This window comes from Astatotilapia calliptera, chromosome 7 (genome assembly GCF_964374335.1).
Source record: "Astatotilapia calliptera chromosome 7, fAstCal68.1, whole genome shotgun sequence".
Lineage (NCBI taxonomy): Eukaryota > Metazoa > Chordata > Actinopteri > Cichliformes > Cichlidae > Astatotilapia > Astatotilapia calliptera.
In genome coordinates this window covers 20,218,837-20,236,520 of record NC_137428.1, presented here as the reverse complement: position 1 = coordinate 20,236,520, position 17,684 = coordinate 20,218,837, and the positions used below count along the sequence as shown (strand labels likewise).

The window sequence follows — 17,684 nt, the reverse complement described above, 5'->3', positions numbered from 1 at the left end:
TTGGAAATTAGATTTTTAATCTCAATGATATTTTTTTACCTGGATAAATAAAGGACTAATAAAAAAAAATCTTGATCCTGCAGTACCCACATTTTCTTGTTTTTTTTATTTGTTAGCAGTGTGGGGCCTCAGTGTGGGGCCTCAGATAAAACTGGAATGGCTGATTAGTAATTTACATATGGCTTATCAATTCTAGCAGTAAGTTAACCAGTTCAAGCAGCAGTTTCATTGGATAAGACACACAGGATCAAGGGGGTGAAATGAGCTATCATCAACAACGATGAAGGAATTTTATTCACATTATCCATAAAGCCAGGTGGACAGGGTTCATTTTCTGTTTATGGAACTCTAAATGAAAGATGAGATTGTCTAAACCCCAGAGGTACTCTGCTTTCAGTGAACATTTGCTCTTTGTCTTGATCTGATAAGCCAAAAATCTTCCGAGGAAACCAATGTATAGGACACACCTCCACGGCACTGAGGATAAAATACAAATAAAGGCTGTGTGAGAGGGAAAATCTGGATGACATGTGGAGGGTTGGCGTGACAGAGGAGGAGGCTAGGTACACAGTGAGATGAAAGCAGATGAGCTGCTGTGGCGACCACTAAAGGGAACAGCTGAAAGAAGAAGAATTGAATTTAAAAGGATTCAAAGTTCTGATTTACCTACTGGCTCTATGTTAAGTATCACTGGTGAAAAACAAAAAGTAAAATATTTTCTTCTCAAATATAGCAGATCAAATATGAACCAGCGTTAAACAGGAATAAAGTTAAGGACATACAGGCCTAGTACTGTAAAAATCATGTATTTAATGTAAAGATTTAGAACTGCCTTCCAGATCACATACTTTTCTACTGCAGCCCTTACAAAGTGTGTATGTGTGCACACATTTAGAATAGTCACATCTTTGCACCTTCAATTTTAAGTCTCTTGCTGAGTATGCAGAGGTCTGTGAACATGTGACTTACTGAATTATGTTTATTAATTTAAATGTGGTTGTGCTCTGCTGACCTCCAGTGGCATTATTAGGACCTACAGCAGCTGAACACAAACTGGTTGGAAAAGTGGGAGGATCCAAAGCCCAGCAACTCTTCCTGGACAACTCCCCAAGCTTGCTTCCAATGCTGATTTAAGTGCCATCCGGTGTTTGGGAGTTACAGCACAGCTGTTGGAGCCCCTATAGCTGGCAGAAATACCAGAGAACAGATGGAGCTGATAGCAGTCATGGTGGAGAGTGAATCGAGATAGGCTTGTAGTTACATTTCATCAAAGGTCTAATGTCCACCGGAAATAAACACGCACAGTCATTTAAGGTGTTGTTTATGAAAGAGGTTTTTACTGCCTCTAACAAATTAAACATCTACAACAGTTTGGCAGGTTTCCGTCTCTCTTATCACATTCATTTCTAAGTACAGCAGACACACCCCTCATATAGAAACTCCAGCATACCCTTGCTCTCGCACTTTTGAAGTCAGCTGCGTGCTCTGGCCCAGTGAAATTAGGTCAAAGATACTAAACTTTCACTGTCAACAAAGTCTAGCAGAGATTTACACAGACATTTTTTTTCACAGTGTGATTGGTGTTCAGAGTATTTTTAGTGCTTATTAATCAGTTGGTTTCATTTATGCGGATAAAAATGTGAGAATTAGCCCACTTTAAAGACATCCTAGGCAAAGCATTTCACTGTGGCAGAAGCCAAGAACAAGTCAGTCTTGTCTCCACCTGCAACCAAGACCATTTTTCACATGATCAAATTCAAACTGACTGTGACCAAAACAAATCACTGAAAACAGAGATTCAAGGGGTTTAATCATGGCATTGCATGAAGTCCTGCAAACTACAGCTGCTGAGAGGATTGCACAACCAATCACACCTATACACCAACCAGTCACCTGAGGCTGGCACCACAAAAGTGAGTCAGTCAATAAAAAGTCCCGTGTCAGCTTTACTTTTTACTGCTCTAAAAAGTATGTTTACAGCCTGGTACGAAAAAAACAAAAAATAAAGAATGCCTATGGAGAGCTGGAATGGGGTGGGCTTTTGGATAATGGAGTTTGGTTCATGGCTGCTTTGATTGACAGGTGTCTAGACACTGCAGCTGAAGTCAATAAATGTCTCTAGGCTTCAGCTTTGCTACTTTGAGCCATTAAACTGTACCATACCATCATTTGTTGGTACCTTGGAAAGTTATCAGGCTTTATTTCATTTTCTAAGTCAGACAGATGTTTTTGATAGGATTTAAGGGTTGTTTTCTTTCTTTCCTTCTTTTAGATGATGTAGCAGTTTTACACATTTGCTTAACACGTGAAAGATCCCTGTTTTAAGCCTTGGAGTAGACAGAAATCCCTTGGGGCTAGTGTAAAAATGTGCCAAATCTAATATGTGGAGTTACCTGATGCTTCATCTCCTTGTGAAAATGGCAGCAGCTTTTTTGTTTTTGTTTTTTGAGCAACATTCTGGTCCACACTGCATTCTAACTGGTGGTACTAACATACCATGAGGCACATCAGGGGACCGCACTGGGGTAGGGCAGCCCACTCCTCTAATGTAGGTATACTGTGGACATGCTGCACATTTATAATGGCTCCCTGTCTGCTTAGTGTGAGCAACCGACATTCAGCCCATGCCATGAGCTGCCCCACTGGGGCCAATCTGGACCTAGGCTCTACATTACACAGTGGGTTGCCCACTGTGTAATGTAGGCCTGTTCACAGTAGCTCCACATGGGCCCCAAGGGGGCATCTTTGCTGGGATGGCTGCGTGCAATTTTATGTAATACAGTGTATTACTGCAGTCTACCCTGACTTCACAGTCCAAATCGATACCATGCTATGAGTAGTATGTAAAACATTAGAGCTTGTAATCTGTACTGCCAACGTGGTTTACTTGTGATTTGCTAAAAAAAAAAAAAAAAAGCATCGACCAGGCTCTATCCACGAATGTACTGTTGTGGTGTTTTAAAGTACAAAGCGAAAAAAGGCATTGCATTGTACTCCAGGCAGTGGTAGTGATGAGCTAATAGCCTGTTTTGTTTTTCAACTGCTATTCCTGCAACATGGTTGACTCAGTTGTGACATCCCTCCCATCTCTGATGAAGTGAAAGGAACGTGACATATGCGCACAACACAGAGAAACAAAGCAAGTGCCAGCAGGTATGTTAACAGGAAGTACACAAAAAAGACAAAAAAAGAGCTGGCATTCTAATAGGATTAGTTTTGTAAAAGCTGTTTCATGTCATTGAGATTCTTTGTTTCAATATGACGTGTCAAGTATCGTTAAAGTTTGGTTAGACCAGTTTTTCTTCATACAGAAATGATCTTCCAGAGATGCAGATGTAAAGTAGTAGCGCAACAGTATTTAGCGCGAGTTGTCAGCTGTTCATGGGGTTGGCAATTCCATCTCCCCTTTCTGACCCAAAAACACGACCTGATGCGTCCACCTGGATTTGCATGGATGCATCAGTGTGTGTAAAAATCTGCCTGTGGATGAGGCTGATAGTATAAAAAGTGCTGGATACAGTAAATTACAGTTAATTTACCTTGGAATCAACTATGACAATAGTTACAGCCAATATAACGCATAGCTGTACAATACAGTGGTGTAGACTCCCGATCACGTGAGGACCTTGATAAAGGTATAGTCATTGCATCAACAGGGACCAAGGCCATTTGGCCAAGGTCAGCAGTGGCTTCTCTCTGACTTGTATATCAACAAGACATTAAAAGCCTATTGTTCGGGACTAGAATGAGAGAGCATATTTCTCCCACACTAGCTTGATGATTCAGTAGACAGACACTCACTCTATCTTTAACACCATTAAAAATGACCGTTTTGATAAAGCTAATAATTAGGGCTGGATGAGGCATCCCTGAACCCTCCTGCTGTTATGCTGAAATAGAACTAGCATGCTGGGAGCGTCCCATGATTCACTGAGTGTTTCTTCTTCATCCAACTCTTTTCAATCTGGGTTTATGCATCACTTTGCATTTAATTATTAGTTATTATTATTATTATTAATCTCTGCCTCAGTTCAACTGTGTGTCTTTTGTCCTGTCTCCCTCCCAACCAGTCGCGGTGGATGGTTCGCCCCTCCCTGATCCTGGTTCCACCAGAGGTTTCGTAATGTTTCTTCCCACTGTTGCCAAATGCTTGCTCATAGGTTTTTTCTGACTGTTGGGGTTTTCTTTGTATTATTGTATTTTCTTTATCTTACACTTTAAAGCACCTTGAGGTGAGTGTGGTTGTAATTTGGTACTATATAACTAAAACTGACCTGAACCTGTGCTTGTGTCAGATGCCTCACAGTATGAAGGCTCTACGTTTTAACCTGTCCAAAGACTTGCTTGTCCGGTTAACTGGTGATTATGAAGTGGCTCCTTGATGTGACAATACAGGGAGTGCAGAATTATTAGGCAAGTTGTATTTTTGAGGAATAATGTTATTATTGAACAACAACCATGTTCTCAATGAACCCAAAAAACTCATTAATATCAAAGCTGAATGTTTTTGGAAGTAGTTTTTAGTTTGTTTTTAGTTTTAGCTATTTTAGGGGGATATCTGTGTGTGCAGGTGACTATTACTGTGCATAATTATTAGGCAACTTAACAAAAAACAAATGTATACCCATTTCAATTATTTATTTTTACCAGTGAAACCAATATAACATCTCCACATTCACAAATATACATTTCTGACATTCAAAAACAAAACAAAAACAAATCAGCGACCAATATAGCCACCTTTCTTTGCAAGGACACTCAAAAGCCTGCCATCCATGGATTCTGTCAGTGTTTTGATCTGTTCACCATCAACATTGCGTGCAGCAGCAACCACAGCCTCCCAGACACTGTTCAGAGAGGTGTACTGTTTTCCCTCCTTGTAAATCTCACATTTGATGATGGACCACAGGTTCTCAATGGGGTTCAGATCAGGTGAACAAGGAGGCCATGTCATTAGTTTTTCTTCTTTTATACCCTTTCTTGCCAGCCACGCTGTGGAGTACTTGGACGCGTGTGATGGAGCATTGTCCTGCATGAAAATCATGTTTTTCTTGAAGGATGCAGACTTCTTCCTGTACCACTGCTTGAAGAAGGTGTCTTCCAGAAACTGGCAGTAGGACTGGGAGTTGAGCTTGACTCCATCCTCAACCCGAAAAGGCCCCACAAGCTCATCTTTGATGATACCAGCCCAAACCAGTACTCCACCTCCACCTTGCTGGCGTCTGAGTCGGACTGGAGCTCTCTGCCCTTTACCAATCCAGCCACGGGCCCATCCATCTGGCCCATCAAGACTCACTCTCATTTCATCAGTCCATAAAACCTTAGAAAAACCAGTCTTGAGATATTTCTTGGCCCAGTCTTGACGTTTCAGCTTGTGTGTCTTGTTCAGTGGTGGTCGTCTTTCAGCCTTTCTTACCTTGTCCATGTCTCTGAGTATTGCACACCTTGTGCTTTTGGGCACTCCAGTGATGTTGCAGCTCTGAAATATGGCCAAACTGGTGGCAAGTGGCATATTGGCAGCTGCACGCTTGACTTTTCTCAGTTCATGGGCAGTTATTTTGCGCCTTGGTTTTTCCACACGCTTCTTGCGACCCTGTTGACTATTTTGAATGAAACGCTTGATTGTTCGATGATCACGCTTCAGAAGCTTTGCAATTTTGAGACTGCTGCATCCCTCTGCAAGATATCTCACTGTTTTTGACTTTTCTGAGCCTGTCAAGTCCTTCTTTTGACCCATTTTGCCAAAGGAAAGGACGTTGCCTAATAATTATGCACACCTGATATAGGGTGTTGATGTCATTAGACCACACCCCTTCTCATTACAGAGATGCACATCACCTAATATGCTTAATTGGTAGTAGGCTTTCGAGCCTATACAGCTTGGAGTAAGACAACATACATGAAGAGGATGATGTGGACAAAATACTCATTTGCCTAATAATTCTGCACTCCCTGTACATGTTTGGGGTGACCTCTCATCCAGTGTCTGGTTTAAAGTCTGTAGAACTGGATAGAGTTGAGCGTAAGATAAAGAAGCCTTTATGCATCAAATACATGAAGTCTGTTGAAATAATGTGAATATATTGGCAGCAGATGACTATCTGAACCTAACTGTATGCACCACAGTGCTGTCAGAGGCATAAACAGATCATCAATCTGCACCACACAGTGAAGCCGCAATTATTAGTGGACCACTGGAGCAACACATAACATATGTGTCATCTCAGTTATTTTGTTTTTTGTGAAACAGAGAAGCTCTGAAGAAGTTTTTGCATTATAAATTTTCCATTTCTAGTACATCCACTCCCCTCCTGCAGATAAGGGACCACAGTGAGTTTCTGCACACTTACCTTCCAATCTAGACAATAATCTGCAACATTGCCTTTGAGACCGTCACAGAAGCGAAACAGGAGGCACCACACAAAAGACTGCAGATCATGATTTTCAAAAAGTGCTCCGCTGGGTAGGACAATATCAGACCTCAAAATGGTGAGAACTCACCAATAAGTACACTCTGCTAACACAAAGCTAACCAGACCAGCTGCATTCATTTATATTCATATTCACCAGACGGACATGAGGGTAAATCTTCTTAATATAAAATAAATCTTCTTACTCATCTCTCTGCATTTTCAGACACCCAAATAATTAGTTTGAGTTGACCTCCTTGGTGTAACAGTATGATATCTCTGTCTGCCATATTGTAAACGACGTATAAGAATAGCTTGGACATAATAGCTTAGCATGTCGATACCTAATAGTAATAAAATCTATCTCTCATGTTTCCTTAGCATACTTTTAGGATAATACATGTAATAGATGCTGTGCATGTGCATGACATGTAATACAAAAGTATTTTACTGTGTATTTTACAGTTTTGTACTGTTTTTCTAGAATATCATTCAATTTACATAAATAGACTGTGATTTCACATTTCAAATGCAAATTAATGTAAAATCACTGTAAATGTAATAAAACATAATTTTCTTGTTTGTTAAATGTATTTGTCTGTACACATGCATATTTAGATATATAAAATGATTCTTATAAACTTTTTTTACATCAAATTATTATTATTATTATTGTTATTTGGGGCGATCGTGGCTCAAGAGTTGGCAGTTCACCTTGTAATCAGAAGGTTGCCGGTTCGAGCCCCGGCTCAGACACTCTCGGTCATTGTGTCCTTGGGCATGACGCTTCACCTACTGGTGATGGCCAGACGGGAATTGTAAAGCGCTTTGAAGGTCTCAAAAAGCTCTATATGAATGCAATCCATTATTATTTAAACCAACTGTTAACTGCATATTTCTTTACATTTAAGTATTATTATTCATATTGCCACATTCATTGACCTTGTTTATAGGTAATTTCATTGTTTAATCACATTAAAATGTTCCTAATTTAATGTTGAAGAAGCCAAAATCCCATGTGAAATTAGGGCAACAAACTGTATTGTCATTACTGAAAATAACTGTATTTTCATGGGAAAGTTATTTTTTGGTATTGTTTTGGCATCCCAGCTGCTGGAATATTACTGTTTTTTTAGGATTTTTTTTTTACGGTGTATGCAAAGCTGTGATGGTTTTAAGGATAAAGTCAGTTACAGGATAATTCCCATTTGGGGATGTAATGCTGCAGGTTTGTGCCAGCAGGATTACATCTCTTTATGTCGTAGGATGATGGTGTGTTATGTTCACTGTCAGACTGGTATTTTTTGGCTCACACTGCTGACACAAGTTACAGCACCATAGCAACATAACAACCCCCTGCAATGAAGCATAATTATGATTTAATATGACTGCAGTATGTCTTGCATGTTTGTTTATGTAGTCCAGAGTCTGTGTTGTGGAGGATGAAATAATAGTTTCATATGAAAGGTTACAGAGATACAGTTATCTGCAGGAATTTGCACATCAGCAGCGATCGTGAACATTTATTAGCCTGCAGAGTAAAGGCATGTTCCATTTATTAGAGAGCACCACATAGTGTCAGTTTCATTCGAAAAGACAAATTAGAAAAAAATGGCTGAAGCAAATGCAAATGCACAGTGCACGTAGGAGGCACATTTACTGACAGGTGACATATAAACATGAGAACAAGCTTCTCTGACTTTGTCCTCACTCTCTTCAGACTGCATTTAGAGCTCATACACATACAGATACACATTAAAACCCCAAAGTGAAAGGCTAGCAAGTTTGGAAACTGTCTCATACAGTGGAGCGCTTTTAGTTAAGCCAAGCCTCCACACACAGGCTCAGCTGTTCAGCCTCTGTAGCTCAGAGGCTGCTCGGCTCCAAATATACAGATCAAAACAGCCTTCAGCACAAGTTCTCCTTGTCCTCCTCCAAACCAGGAGAATCCAGAACCTCATTTTATACATACTGTATATATATATGTGTGTGTGTGTGTGTGTGTGTGTGTGTGTGTGTGTGTGTGTGTGTGTGTGTGTGTGTGTGTGTGTGTGTGTGTGTAATTATACATGCTTTTCTTGCATTGCTAATGTTTCTGAGTAACAATATTCGGTGTTAGTTCATTTCTGTGGATTGCTGAATACGTGATAACTGTTGATTTTACTGGTGCCTGTACAATAAACACTCTGATCTTGTGACGTGACACTAAAGCAAAACCAGCCTTAAACAAATAGGAGCAATACAAAAATGACACAAAGCTACTAAAACAGCAGCTGGCAGTACTCTTGAGGATTTCTATACATCTAATGGTTTGTTCACATGACGGGAGTTTATGGAGTGCCGTATCTTCGTGCAGTCCTTTTTCTTCCATGTCTTAGTGTCCATGTGTCGCCCACGAAGGGCACTATCTGGTCAGCCGGATCAACCGTTATCACTGCCTGCCAAATAGTGTCACAGCCTTTTCCAGGATAGCAACAGTTTATTTAGTGCGGTGCAGCCCAGCAGCACTTAGTCAGAGGGTAGATGAGCCTGTTTCTCCACAGAAGTGGAAAAATCACCCGTGCCAGCACACCAGCAGCTAAACACAGCTCTCCGATTGATATTTATCATAAATCCTGGACGGCATCTTCTTTGCTCTCACACTTCTTTGAAGAGTGTTAAAAGGAACTGTATAAACTCCCATAAAGTGCACCGACAGATGCACTTTATCCATAAATGCCTCGGTGCCGTTCACAAACCTCCGACTGCTTAAGCGAAGGTGACAGCTATCATCTTTTATGTATAAAAGATTCCCAGACACGTTCCTCAGCTAGGTTCTCATACAGAATTTGTGAGGGCTTGCTCTGCTGAGTCCGGCTTTAAAGTTGAGCCTGTTGCATTGCTGTCCATCATCATGCCAAGCTTCTCCGTCCCATTCCTTGGTTCCTCCCTTTGTCTGTCCCTTTGCAATCTCCTCCTACGACTGAGAAAGAAACAATCATGGCCAACAATCAAGAGCCAAGAGCTAATCATCAGTATGCAGCAGGCATCCACTCTGATCCTTTACATGCATTCCATACAATGGTGAAAAAACATTTCATTTAGCCCCTCACATGTACACAGACTTACCGTGAACAGATGCAGATGAAAACAACAAGAAGAATTAATAGCACAAGCCCTGCGATGGCACAGGTAATTATGATTCTCTGTTTGGCTTGTATCTGCACCTCCAGATTTAGGTACTCACACCTGGAACCAATGTAACCGATCTGACACCTGTGACAAAGAACATAAAATGTGTTCCTAACTTCATTTTCGTGTGCATTTTTCTTGCAAGGCATCTGTTCGTCTACTTCTTTAACATGCTCGGACGGAACCCTGGAAGCATTGTCGTGCAGGAACATAAATGACAGGGCTTTCTTTTGCACCCTGTTGTTTGTTCAAATAAACATCCTTGTTGTCAGTCTCTTGTCACTGTCTCTGCTCCACAGCTAAATGATTTTGCAGAATGAGTTTTGTTTAAATTACATTTTGCACAACTTGAAAACAGAGTTTGGAAATCTGCGCCTCACCTGCAGGACGGTGCATCCTGGTCCTTTATGTAACGACACTCCCCATGGATGCAGTAATACTCAAGTTCCTCTGGGCATTTTGAGAAGTGCCCATTCGACTGTCCAGTATCTACTGTGTCTTCTGGAGGAGTAAAATGTGTAGAAAGGGGAGGAGTCTAATCATTGTTAGCAAGCACGTATAGAAGCTCATAAATACAGAAATTAAACAGTGAAATTTGTCAGTTGTTCTATATAAAGCATAGTTTTGGTAAAATAGTCTACTCTATGATAATGCCTGTTTCCATCAACAATGACCCTGTCACTATTACTAGGCATAAAATAGTCCCTTATGAAAGCCCTCACAAAACTACAACTTGGGCTGGTAGCTGGAGTTTGTTCCCTTTAACCTGAGATAGATGAACTGTGTTCCCTTGTTACTTGTCTTTTTAAAGCTACTCAAATGCTTATATGTAGCTATGGAGTCCTCCAACTGTACTTATGGGGAAAATGTGTATGTTGCATATCGAAGCTATTTTCTTGATCTTATGCCAAATCAAAAATATACTTTGTTTAGAAAAAGCAAAAAGCCTTTTTTGTTTATGGTTTGAAAAAGTAAAGCACAATTTTTTTTAATTAATATTACTATTTATCAAATTCTAATGTCACTGTCACTGACTGTATACAAAACAGATAGATAGATATATCGAGCATATAGACACTGAGTGAAGTCAGTGTGTTAGTGCCTTAACCCTGCGTTCTTTCTAATGGTCAACAGGGGGAGACTATTGCGACTGCCAAAAGAAATCAGATTGTAGAGAAGTCTTTGAGTAAATTATCCTACGTTTGATTTTGGAAAACATTTTCTTAAAGGACTCAATGTTTTAGAGCCTTCTTCAATACAGCATAATGCTTATTTTGTAAATTATGGTTCCAATAAAATGGTCACCGCTGAGAAGTCCTAGTGCCATGTGCTGTTCTTGATTTCAGGTATCGGTTGCACTAAAACAACTTCTAAGAATAAGCTGTATCATTACCTAATCAGCTCAGTCTCTACTTCAAATAGCAAGACCAAGTTCAAGTTAGAGCCCCCGCTGCTTTTCAGATTTCTGTCTTTCATATCGCCTGCAGTGTATGGCTAACACAAAAAGATTTTCTTTATGTGCCTAGTATATAGGCCTAATGGAGATTCATCAGTCACCTTGTCTAAATGAACAAATGTACCAAAAGCAAATGAGCTCATTTCTCCAAACGTCTATTTCTGTAACTGTGTCATGATCTTCTTTGATGTACTCCCTCACCTTCTGGCATGGCATGATGTGTGTATATATAGACTGTTTGTAACACGATCCACTGAAGAACTGTGCAATGCATGCCAGGAAAGGCCTGGTGTCATCGAGATCTCATTAGACACGTGTCTCTACAACTTGAGCTCCAGAAGAGCTGGGATGCTCTGCAACATCTCAATAATAACTGAATATGATGATTTGCAAATCTCCTTATTCCATATTTTATTCATGATAGGACATAGAAAACATATCAAATATACGAACCGAAAATCCTTTAAGAAAACGTTTGGCTCATGTTGAATTTGATGGCTGCAACATGTCTTTAAAAAGTTGGGACTGGGCCATGTTTAACACCAGTCTGTAAACAATTGCAGGACTTTTGGAAAATTAATGTTTTCCCATTCTTATCTGATATGAAATTATAGCTGCTCAGCAGTCCTGACTCGTCTTATTTTCCATTTCATGATGCATCAAATGTATTCAACTGGTGAAAGATCTGGACTGCAAGCCAGTTTAGCCCCTGAGCTCTTCTACCATGATACTTATTGGCCTTGGGGTTAGGGTTAGGCTTTGCTTTGGAGACTTTTGACCTGAATGCTGATCATAACCAGATTGTCTTTGTCCTCCTTAATCCGGAGCGCACCGTGATCCTGTTTTACAAAAAGAATTTCAAATTTTAGTTTGTCCGATGACAAAACAGTTTTCCACTTGCCCTCATTTTAAATGAACTTTGGCTCAGGCTGCATTTCCGGATCATGTTCATGGCTTTTTCTTTGCACGACAGAGCATTTGTAGTTGGCACGGTGAACTGTGTTCGCAAACATTGATGTCTTGAAGTGCTCCTGAGTCCGTGCCAAAACGTTCCTGCCAGAATCATACCTGCTTTTAATGCAATACTGATTTTTAGCCTTGTCTCTTACCCACAGAGAATTCTCCAGACTCTCTGATTATTTTGATGATATGATAGTATTATTACCGTAGATGATGAGATATTATATTAAAAGTGCTTTGAGAAATATCATTCTAAAATTGTTCCACATTCCACATTTATTTTGCAGATTGGTGAACCTCTGCCCAACTTTACTTCAGAGAAACTCTGCTTCTCTCATAGGCTCTTTTTAAATACGTTATCGTGTTAGTGACCTATTGCCAGTTAACCTAATTAGTTATAAAATGTTCCTCCAGCTGTTTTTTTTACCACTTACTTTTCCGGTCTTGCGTTGCCCTCATGACAACTTTTTTAAAACATGTTGTTGCCATTAAATTCTAAATGAGCTCATATTTTTCACGTAGTAGTAAAATATTCCAGTTAAAAGACCCGACCTATTTTCGAAAATCCTCCTGTTTTTGTTCACATTTTTGAAGCATCTCAGCTGTTTTGGAAATCAAGTCGTTTCATTAAAATTCTTTACAAAATGAAATGGGATTCTGTTTTCATCCTCTCCCTTTTCTCTATCACAGACACACATGATAAAACACACCCTGACAGCTGCTGGTTAGCCATGGAGATGAACTTCTGACCACCGGTTTCATATAACACTTCTTCTGAATACCGCTATCTTTACAAGCGGCTCTCATGACATTATCTTTGAATATTGAGCTTGTAAAACAATAGTGCTGCGACATCAATGAGAGCGCTTCACTTGTTAGCTGAAACACGAGACCCAGTTTGCTGTCATGACCTCAGTGCTGAAAGGAAAAATCTCATGTTACGAAGTTTAAAGAGATAGTCTGGGAAGTAGCTTTATTTGCTGTCTTGCCAAGAATTAGCCGAGATGGGGCAACCGATACCACTGTCACTTCGTGAGCTATAAAGCTAACACTAGCTGCTGGTTTGCTTAGCAAAAACAGTGGAAAACAGGACATAGCTAACCCGAACAAGTCTTTAGACCCTATAAAGCTCACAAACTAAAATACTACATCTTTAAAAAAAAAAAAAAAAAATCACAAATCAAAGTGAAAAGCGGTGCTAAATAGTGTGTTTCAACCTGTTTCTGCGCTTTCTGCACACCTTAGCTAAACAACGGTGATTGTTTTATAGATATACAAACATAAAGTCAGTTTTCGTTTCAAATCTTAAATAGAATCTATTAATTTCAATTCTTTTCAAACTATTAATTTGGACTGATTAGAGCTTTTCTATTATATAGTCAGCTATTATTTTAATTTTATTTTGTGTCTTTGTCTTATATTCATTTTAGTTTCTAGAGTGAAAGTGTAAGTTTTAGTCTTTTTAAATCATTATTGTATAGAGAGCATAATTCAGATGCGAGAATAAGGAAATCAGTAAAGGTATTACAATAAAAACTCTGAACTTTCTGGAAGAAGTTCACATACAGTCTTCTAGATATCCACAGTCTCAGTAAGCATGTCCATCAATGTCTTATCAGCAAAGTCGTAATAAAAACTTTCACCAACAGATACTAAAACTAAGCATAATTCCTCAATATTTTAATTTTATTTTAGTTAGCTTCCTAAGTTCAAAAAATTATCTAAATTAATCTACATTTTTCCAAAAGAATACACACACACACACACACACACACACACACACACACACATATATATATATATATATATATATATATAAATTTGTGCTATTGTACTTAATCCCATATAAAATACAACACCCATGTTATGGGTCTTATCTAGTGGTTTATTTCCCACCAAAATCCATCTAACAATGATGAGATTGTAGTTAAAATTTGCTTAATTACAGAAATTACTCAGCAGAGGTTGTTGACAATACCTCTGTACTAAGGGTTGATACATTTTATATTGTGTATTGTATATTGTGACTCCTCAACAATATACTTTTCCAAGTGCGTCTCATACCAACATCTGTCTTACTACTTCTACTACTGAAAAAGTCAAACCAAAGAAGCAGTTATGACACCGTCACAGAAACGCCCCTTACACCACCTTTCCATATCTACCTGTGCAATTGTCTCTGTTGCCATGGAGATGACAGTCGGACACAGTTCCAGTGGGAGGCGCGTCTGTGGCATTCCACTCTGCCAGGCAGTATTTGCATAAGGTCAGAGCTGCAGCCAGGAGCACAAACAAAAAGCCAATCACACACAACCAACGTACGTACACCTGCACATTTTAACCAGCGTTTAGCCGCATTGTACTTACAGGATCTGGACAAGCGATGACAGGACTTTTACTACTCTATAAACATCCTCTATTACTTTTCCTGGTGACTGTATTGGCAAATAATTGTTTTTTTAATATATAAACCTATAGAAAGGACAACGTCACAAACAGTTTCCAAAACTTATATTAAGGGAAGCCTGATTTGATGATGATTAATGATCACAGAAGATGCACATTCCTTGTGCATGAGCTTTTCATTTAATCATTAACCACAAGTGAAGCTTGTTGTACAAGTACAATTATTCCACAAGTTGCTTAGCAGGGAATTGCCCGTAAACTTGTTTTGGCTCCATTATTTTGATAACACATGGTTTTAATACCAGTCAAAACAACATAGAGCTATTCAAATGACATTTTAAAAACTAGATATGAGAAGAAAACTGGAACCGTACAGGACATGCATTTAAAACAAGAACTATTTACATATCATTTTAATATTATCCTTTTGGGTTTTTAGCCTTCTGCTTATGGACAATGAGAAAGAAAGGTGAACAAGAGAAAAGATCTTACCGATTACTATTCCTACATAGAGTCTGTGCACTTTGGCCATCTCCTCACTTGATAAAAGTTTTCATCCAGTATATTAAAGTTCAGTGTCATTAACAAACAAAAGTCAAACTGGTTCAGTCCTTTTTCAGGGGTCAGCGACCTTTGAAAAAGGTGTGGAAAGGCTGTGGAAGTTCCCCAGTGTCGTGTCGTATTGTGGTTCTTCATTGATGGTGGCTAATTTCATAATCAACCGGGAAAGCTTGAAGCTATAACCAAAGCACGTCAGCTCGCTGACTCTTCTGTGACTGACCTGAGCTGCTGGGTGTGAGAACAGAAAAAGGAGGCGGCACTGAAACTGAACTCCGATCCCCGCCCATACTTTTAAAGCTTTAAAGGAGAAGACAACTCCATTCAAGCTATTCTGTTTATTTTCTCTGTAGAGAACAAGTTTGCCTTTATACCTGAGGTTTGCTTTCTTAAGAATGAAATGACAGGTGGAGCATTCATTGACAATACGTGGCACCGGTTTAGCTTAAAAGGACTTTAGATTCTATTTTTAATTTTCCATTCCACTGTCCTTCCCTCATTCCCTGGAACAGAAAGCAGATAAATGTAGGTGGATGGGTAGGAGATAAAATCTGATAGTAAAATAGATGGCTGGAACAGCTGGATTCCTTGCAGGTCTGCACTGATTCCTGGAGAGTTTAAGGAAAGTGAAATAAAGTTTAATGTGGAAGTTTAAATGGTTGTAGCAACCTTCTTTTACTTACACTTTAAACTTCAGTTACATCATTTCATTTATTCATTTTACTACTTTTAGGTGAAAACTTTCGAAGAAAAACTAGAGTAAAGAGTTTAAAAAGAAAATAGGAGTAGTGGAGAACCACTCGTCATGGGAAGTCCCTCGGCTTATCGAATAGCATAGCTTTAAGGTCACATGATCCAAGCCTAACTATCAGCTTTATGAAAAGGGAAAGTTTTATTTCTAATTTTAAAAAGTGGAAAGGGTGTCTCAAACACAGCTGTTCACAGTAGAGAGGCCCAGTAGCTGAAGGCTCTTCCTTCCATTGTACTTTTGTAAACTCTAAACCTGACCAGAAGATGGTGTAATTTCACACTTTTCCACACAATAAGTGGAGTAGAGCTGGAGAGCCAGAATTCTTGCTGATTGCCAGGTGTTCAAATACTTATGTGCAGCAGTGCTATACAAATAATGTCATAAAAATTATACAATGTGATTTCTTAAATTGTTGTTTAAATGCTGTGTGACACAGTGGGAATGCACCGACAATGTGAATTCCAGACCCCTCCATGATTTCATGATCGCAGAGTGTTCAAATACTTATGTTGCTCACTGTATATGTTTGAGTCTATATGCATAACTATGACCCTGTATGGATGAAAGAAAATCCAAAATCAATTCAAACTTTTGCACCCATTTCTTGTTTTTGTTAAAGTCATTGAAGATGTGTAATGCTGCACAATCATTCGACATTGGAAAAGAAAAAAGAATAGTTCAAAGAAATCATTAAAATCTCAAAGTTATCATGATGCTCGTGCCGTACTTTAACTCCTTTTATCACATACAGTTTAGAATCACCAATTAACCTAACAGGCATGTCTTTGGACATGAGAGGAAGGCGGAGTAGTGCAGGCACAAGGAGAGGATGCTAACTCCATACAGAAAAGCTCCAGCTAAGATTCAAACTAGGAGCCTTCATCCTGTGAAGGCATAGCACTTCACCACCTTGCCACCTTTAAATCAGTTTAAACTGGATGTTTAAGCTGGAGACATGAACTTGCAGTCAGTAGCTACAGTGGCTTGCAAAAGTATCCCCCCCCCCCCCCCCCCCCTTGAACTTTTCCACATTTTGTCACATTACAGCCACAAACATGAATCAATTTTATTGAAATTCCACGTGAAAGACCAACACAAAGTGGTGCACACGTGAGAAGTGGAACGAAAATCATACATGATTCCAAACATTTTTTTACAAATAAATAACTGAAAAGTGGGGTGCGCGTAATTATTCAGCCCCCTGAATCAATACTTTGTAGAACCACCTTTTGCTGCAGTTACAGATGCCAGTCTTTTAGGGTCTGTCTCTACCAGCTTTGCACATCTACAGACTGAAATCCTTGCCCATAAAACAATTACCAGCACTTCTAAAGCTCAGCGCTTAACACCCATTTTATTTTTATTTTCTTTTTTTTATATAAACATATATCTACACACTGACTGTAAATACATGCTTACATATGACAATAGTGTCTTAAATCCTTTTTCTCTGACACTCTGAAATCCAGACTTCTGCCTAAATAAACTGCAAAGATACACGAGAAATGAGAACTAGGAGTTTATTTAAAGCATCTGCAGAAACCGCTAAAGCCTTGTTTGCAGAGCAAAGGTTGCTAGCAAAGGAGGCATCATGACAGGAGAGCTATTGAGACTCGCCCATGCAGCGACAGGAAAAGGAAGTGATAAGGCAGAGCTGTCTCGTGACTGGCTAGACTTGTTTTAGGGAGATTAAACAGTTTCTTGAACAATGTAGACATATAAAAAAATAGAAGTTCTGTTTTAAAATAAAATATACAAATGAACTGACTAAACAGACAACGACTTATGTAAACTGTCGCGCACAAATACAATGAACAACATGGTTTTTATATAGTTTGTAAAGCACCTTCTGCACAGAGTGCATTTATTTTATTTTATCTAAGCATTCTCTTCAGTTGGAACATCCAAAAAGTTTTAAAAGGCTCAAAGGATAAATGAAAAGTGGCATTTTGTCTTTGCAGTTTTGAACAGG

At 39.1% G+C, this 17,684-nt stretch overlaps 1 protein-coding gene across 2 annotated transcripts; it reads right to left on the bottom strand.

The window, feature by feature from the left end:
- Positions 1-7,918: 7,918 nt before the first annotated feature.
- Positions 7,919-15,398, bottom strand: btc (betacellulin, epidermal growth factor family member). Of its 2 annotated transcripts, none has more exons than XM_026173514.2 (5): positions 14,896-15,398; positions 14,163-14,270; positions 9,962-10,116; positions 9,519-9,665; positions 7,919-9,372 (listed from the first exon to the last, which is right to left on the bottom strand). In XM_026173514.2, exons 2-5 carry the CDS (start codon positions 14,232-14,234, stop codon positions 9,228-9,230), a joined length of 519 nt encoding a protein of 172 aa, XP_026029299.2. In that variant the 5' UTR covers positions 14,235-14,270; positions 14,896-15,398; the 3' UTR covers positions 7,919-9,227. The 2 variants fall into 2 exon arrangements, with proteins under 2 accessions (XP_026029299.2, XP_026029298.2); XM_026173513.2 differs by having other exon boundaries at positions 9,962-10,082; positions 14,896-15,342.
- Positions 15,399-17,684: the final 2,286 nt, after the last annotated feature.

Coding starts and splice junctions, on each gene's coding strand:
- btc (XM_026173513.2), bottom strand. CDS start 14,935: ATGGCCAAAGTGCACAGACTCTATGTAGGAATAGTAATCG. Junction 9,666..9,961: donor CAGGATGCACCGTCCTGCAG/GTGAGGCGCAGA, acceptor TCTTTGTCACAG/GTGTCAGATCGGTTACATTG. Junction 9,373..9,518: donor TTCATCTGCATCTGTTCACG/GTAAGTCTGTGT, acceptor TTTCTTTCTCAG/TCGTAGGAGGAGATTGCAAA.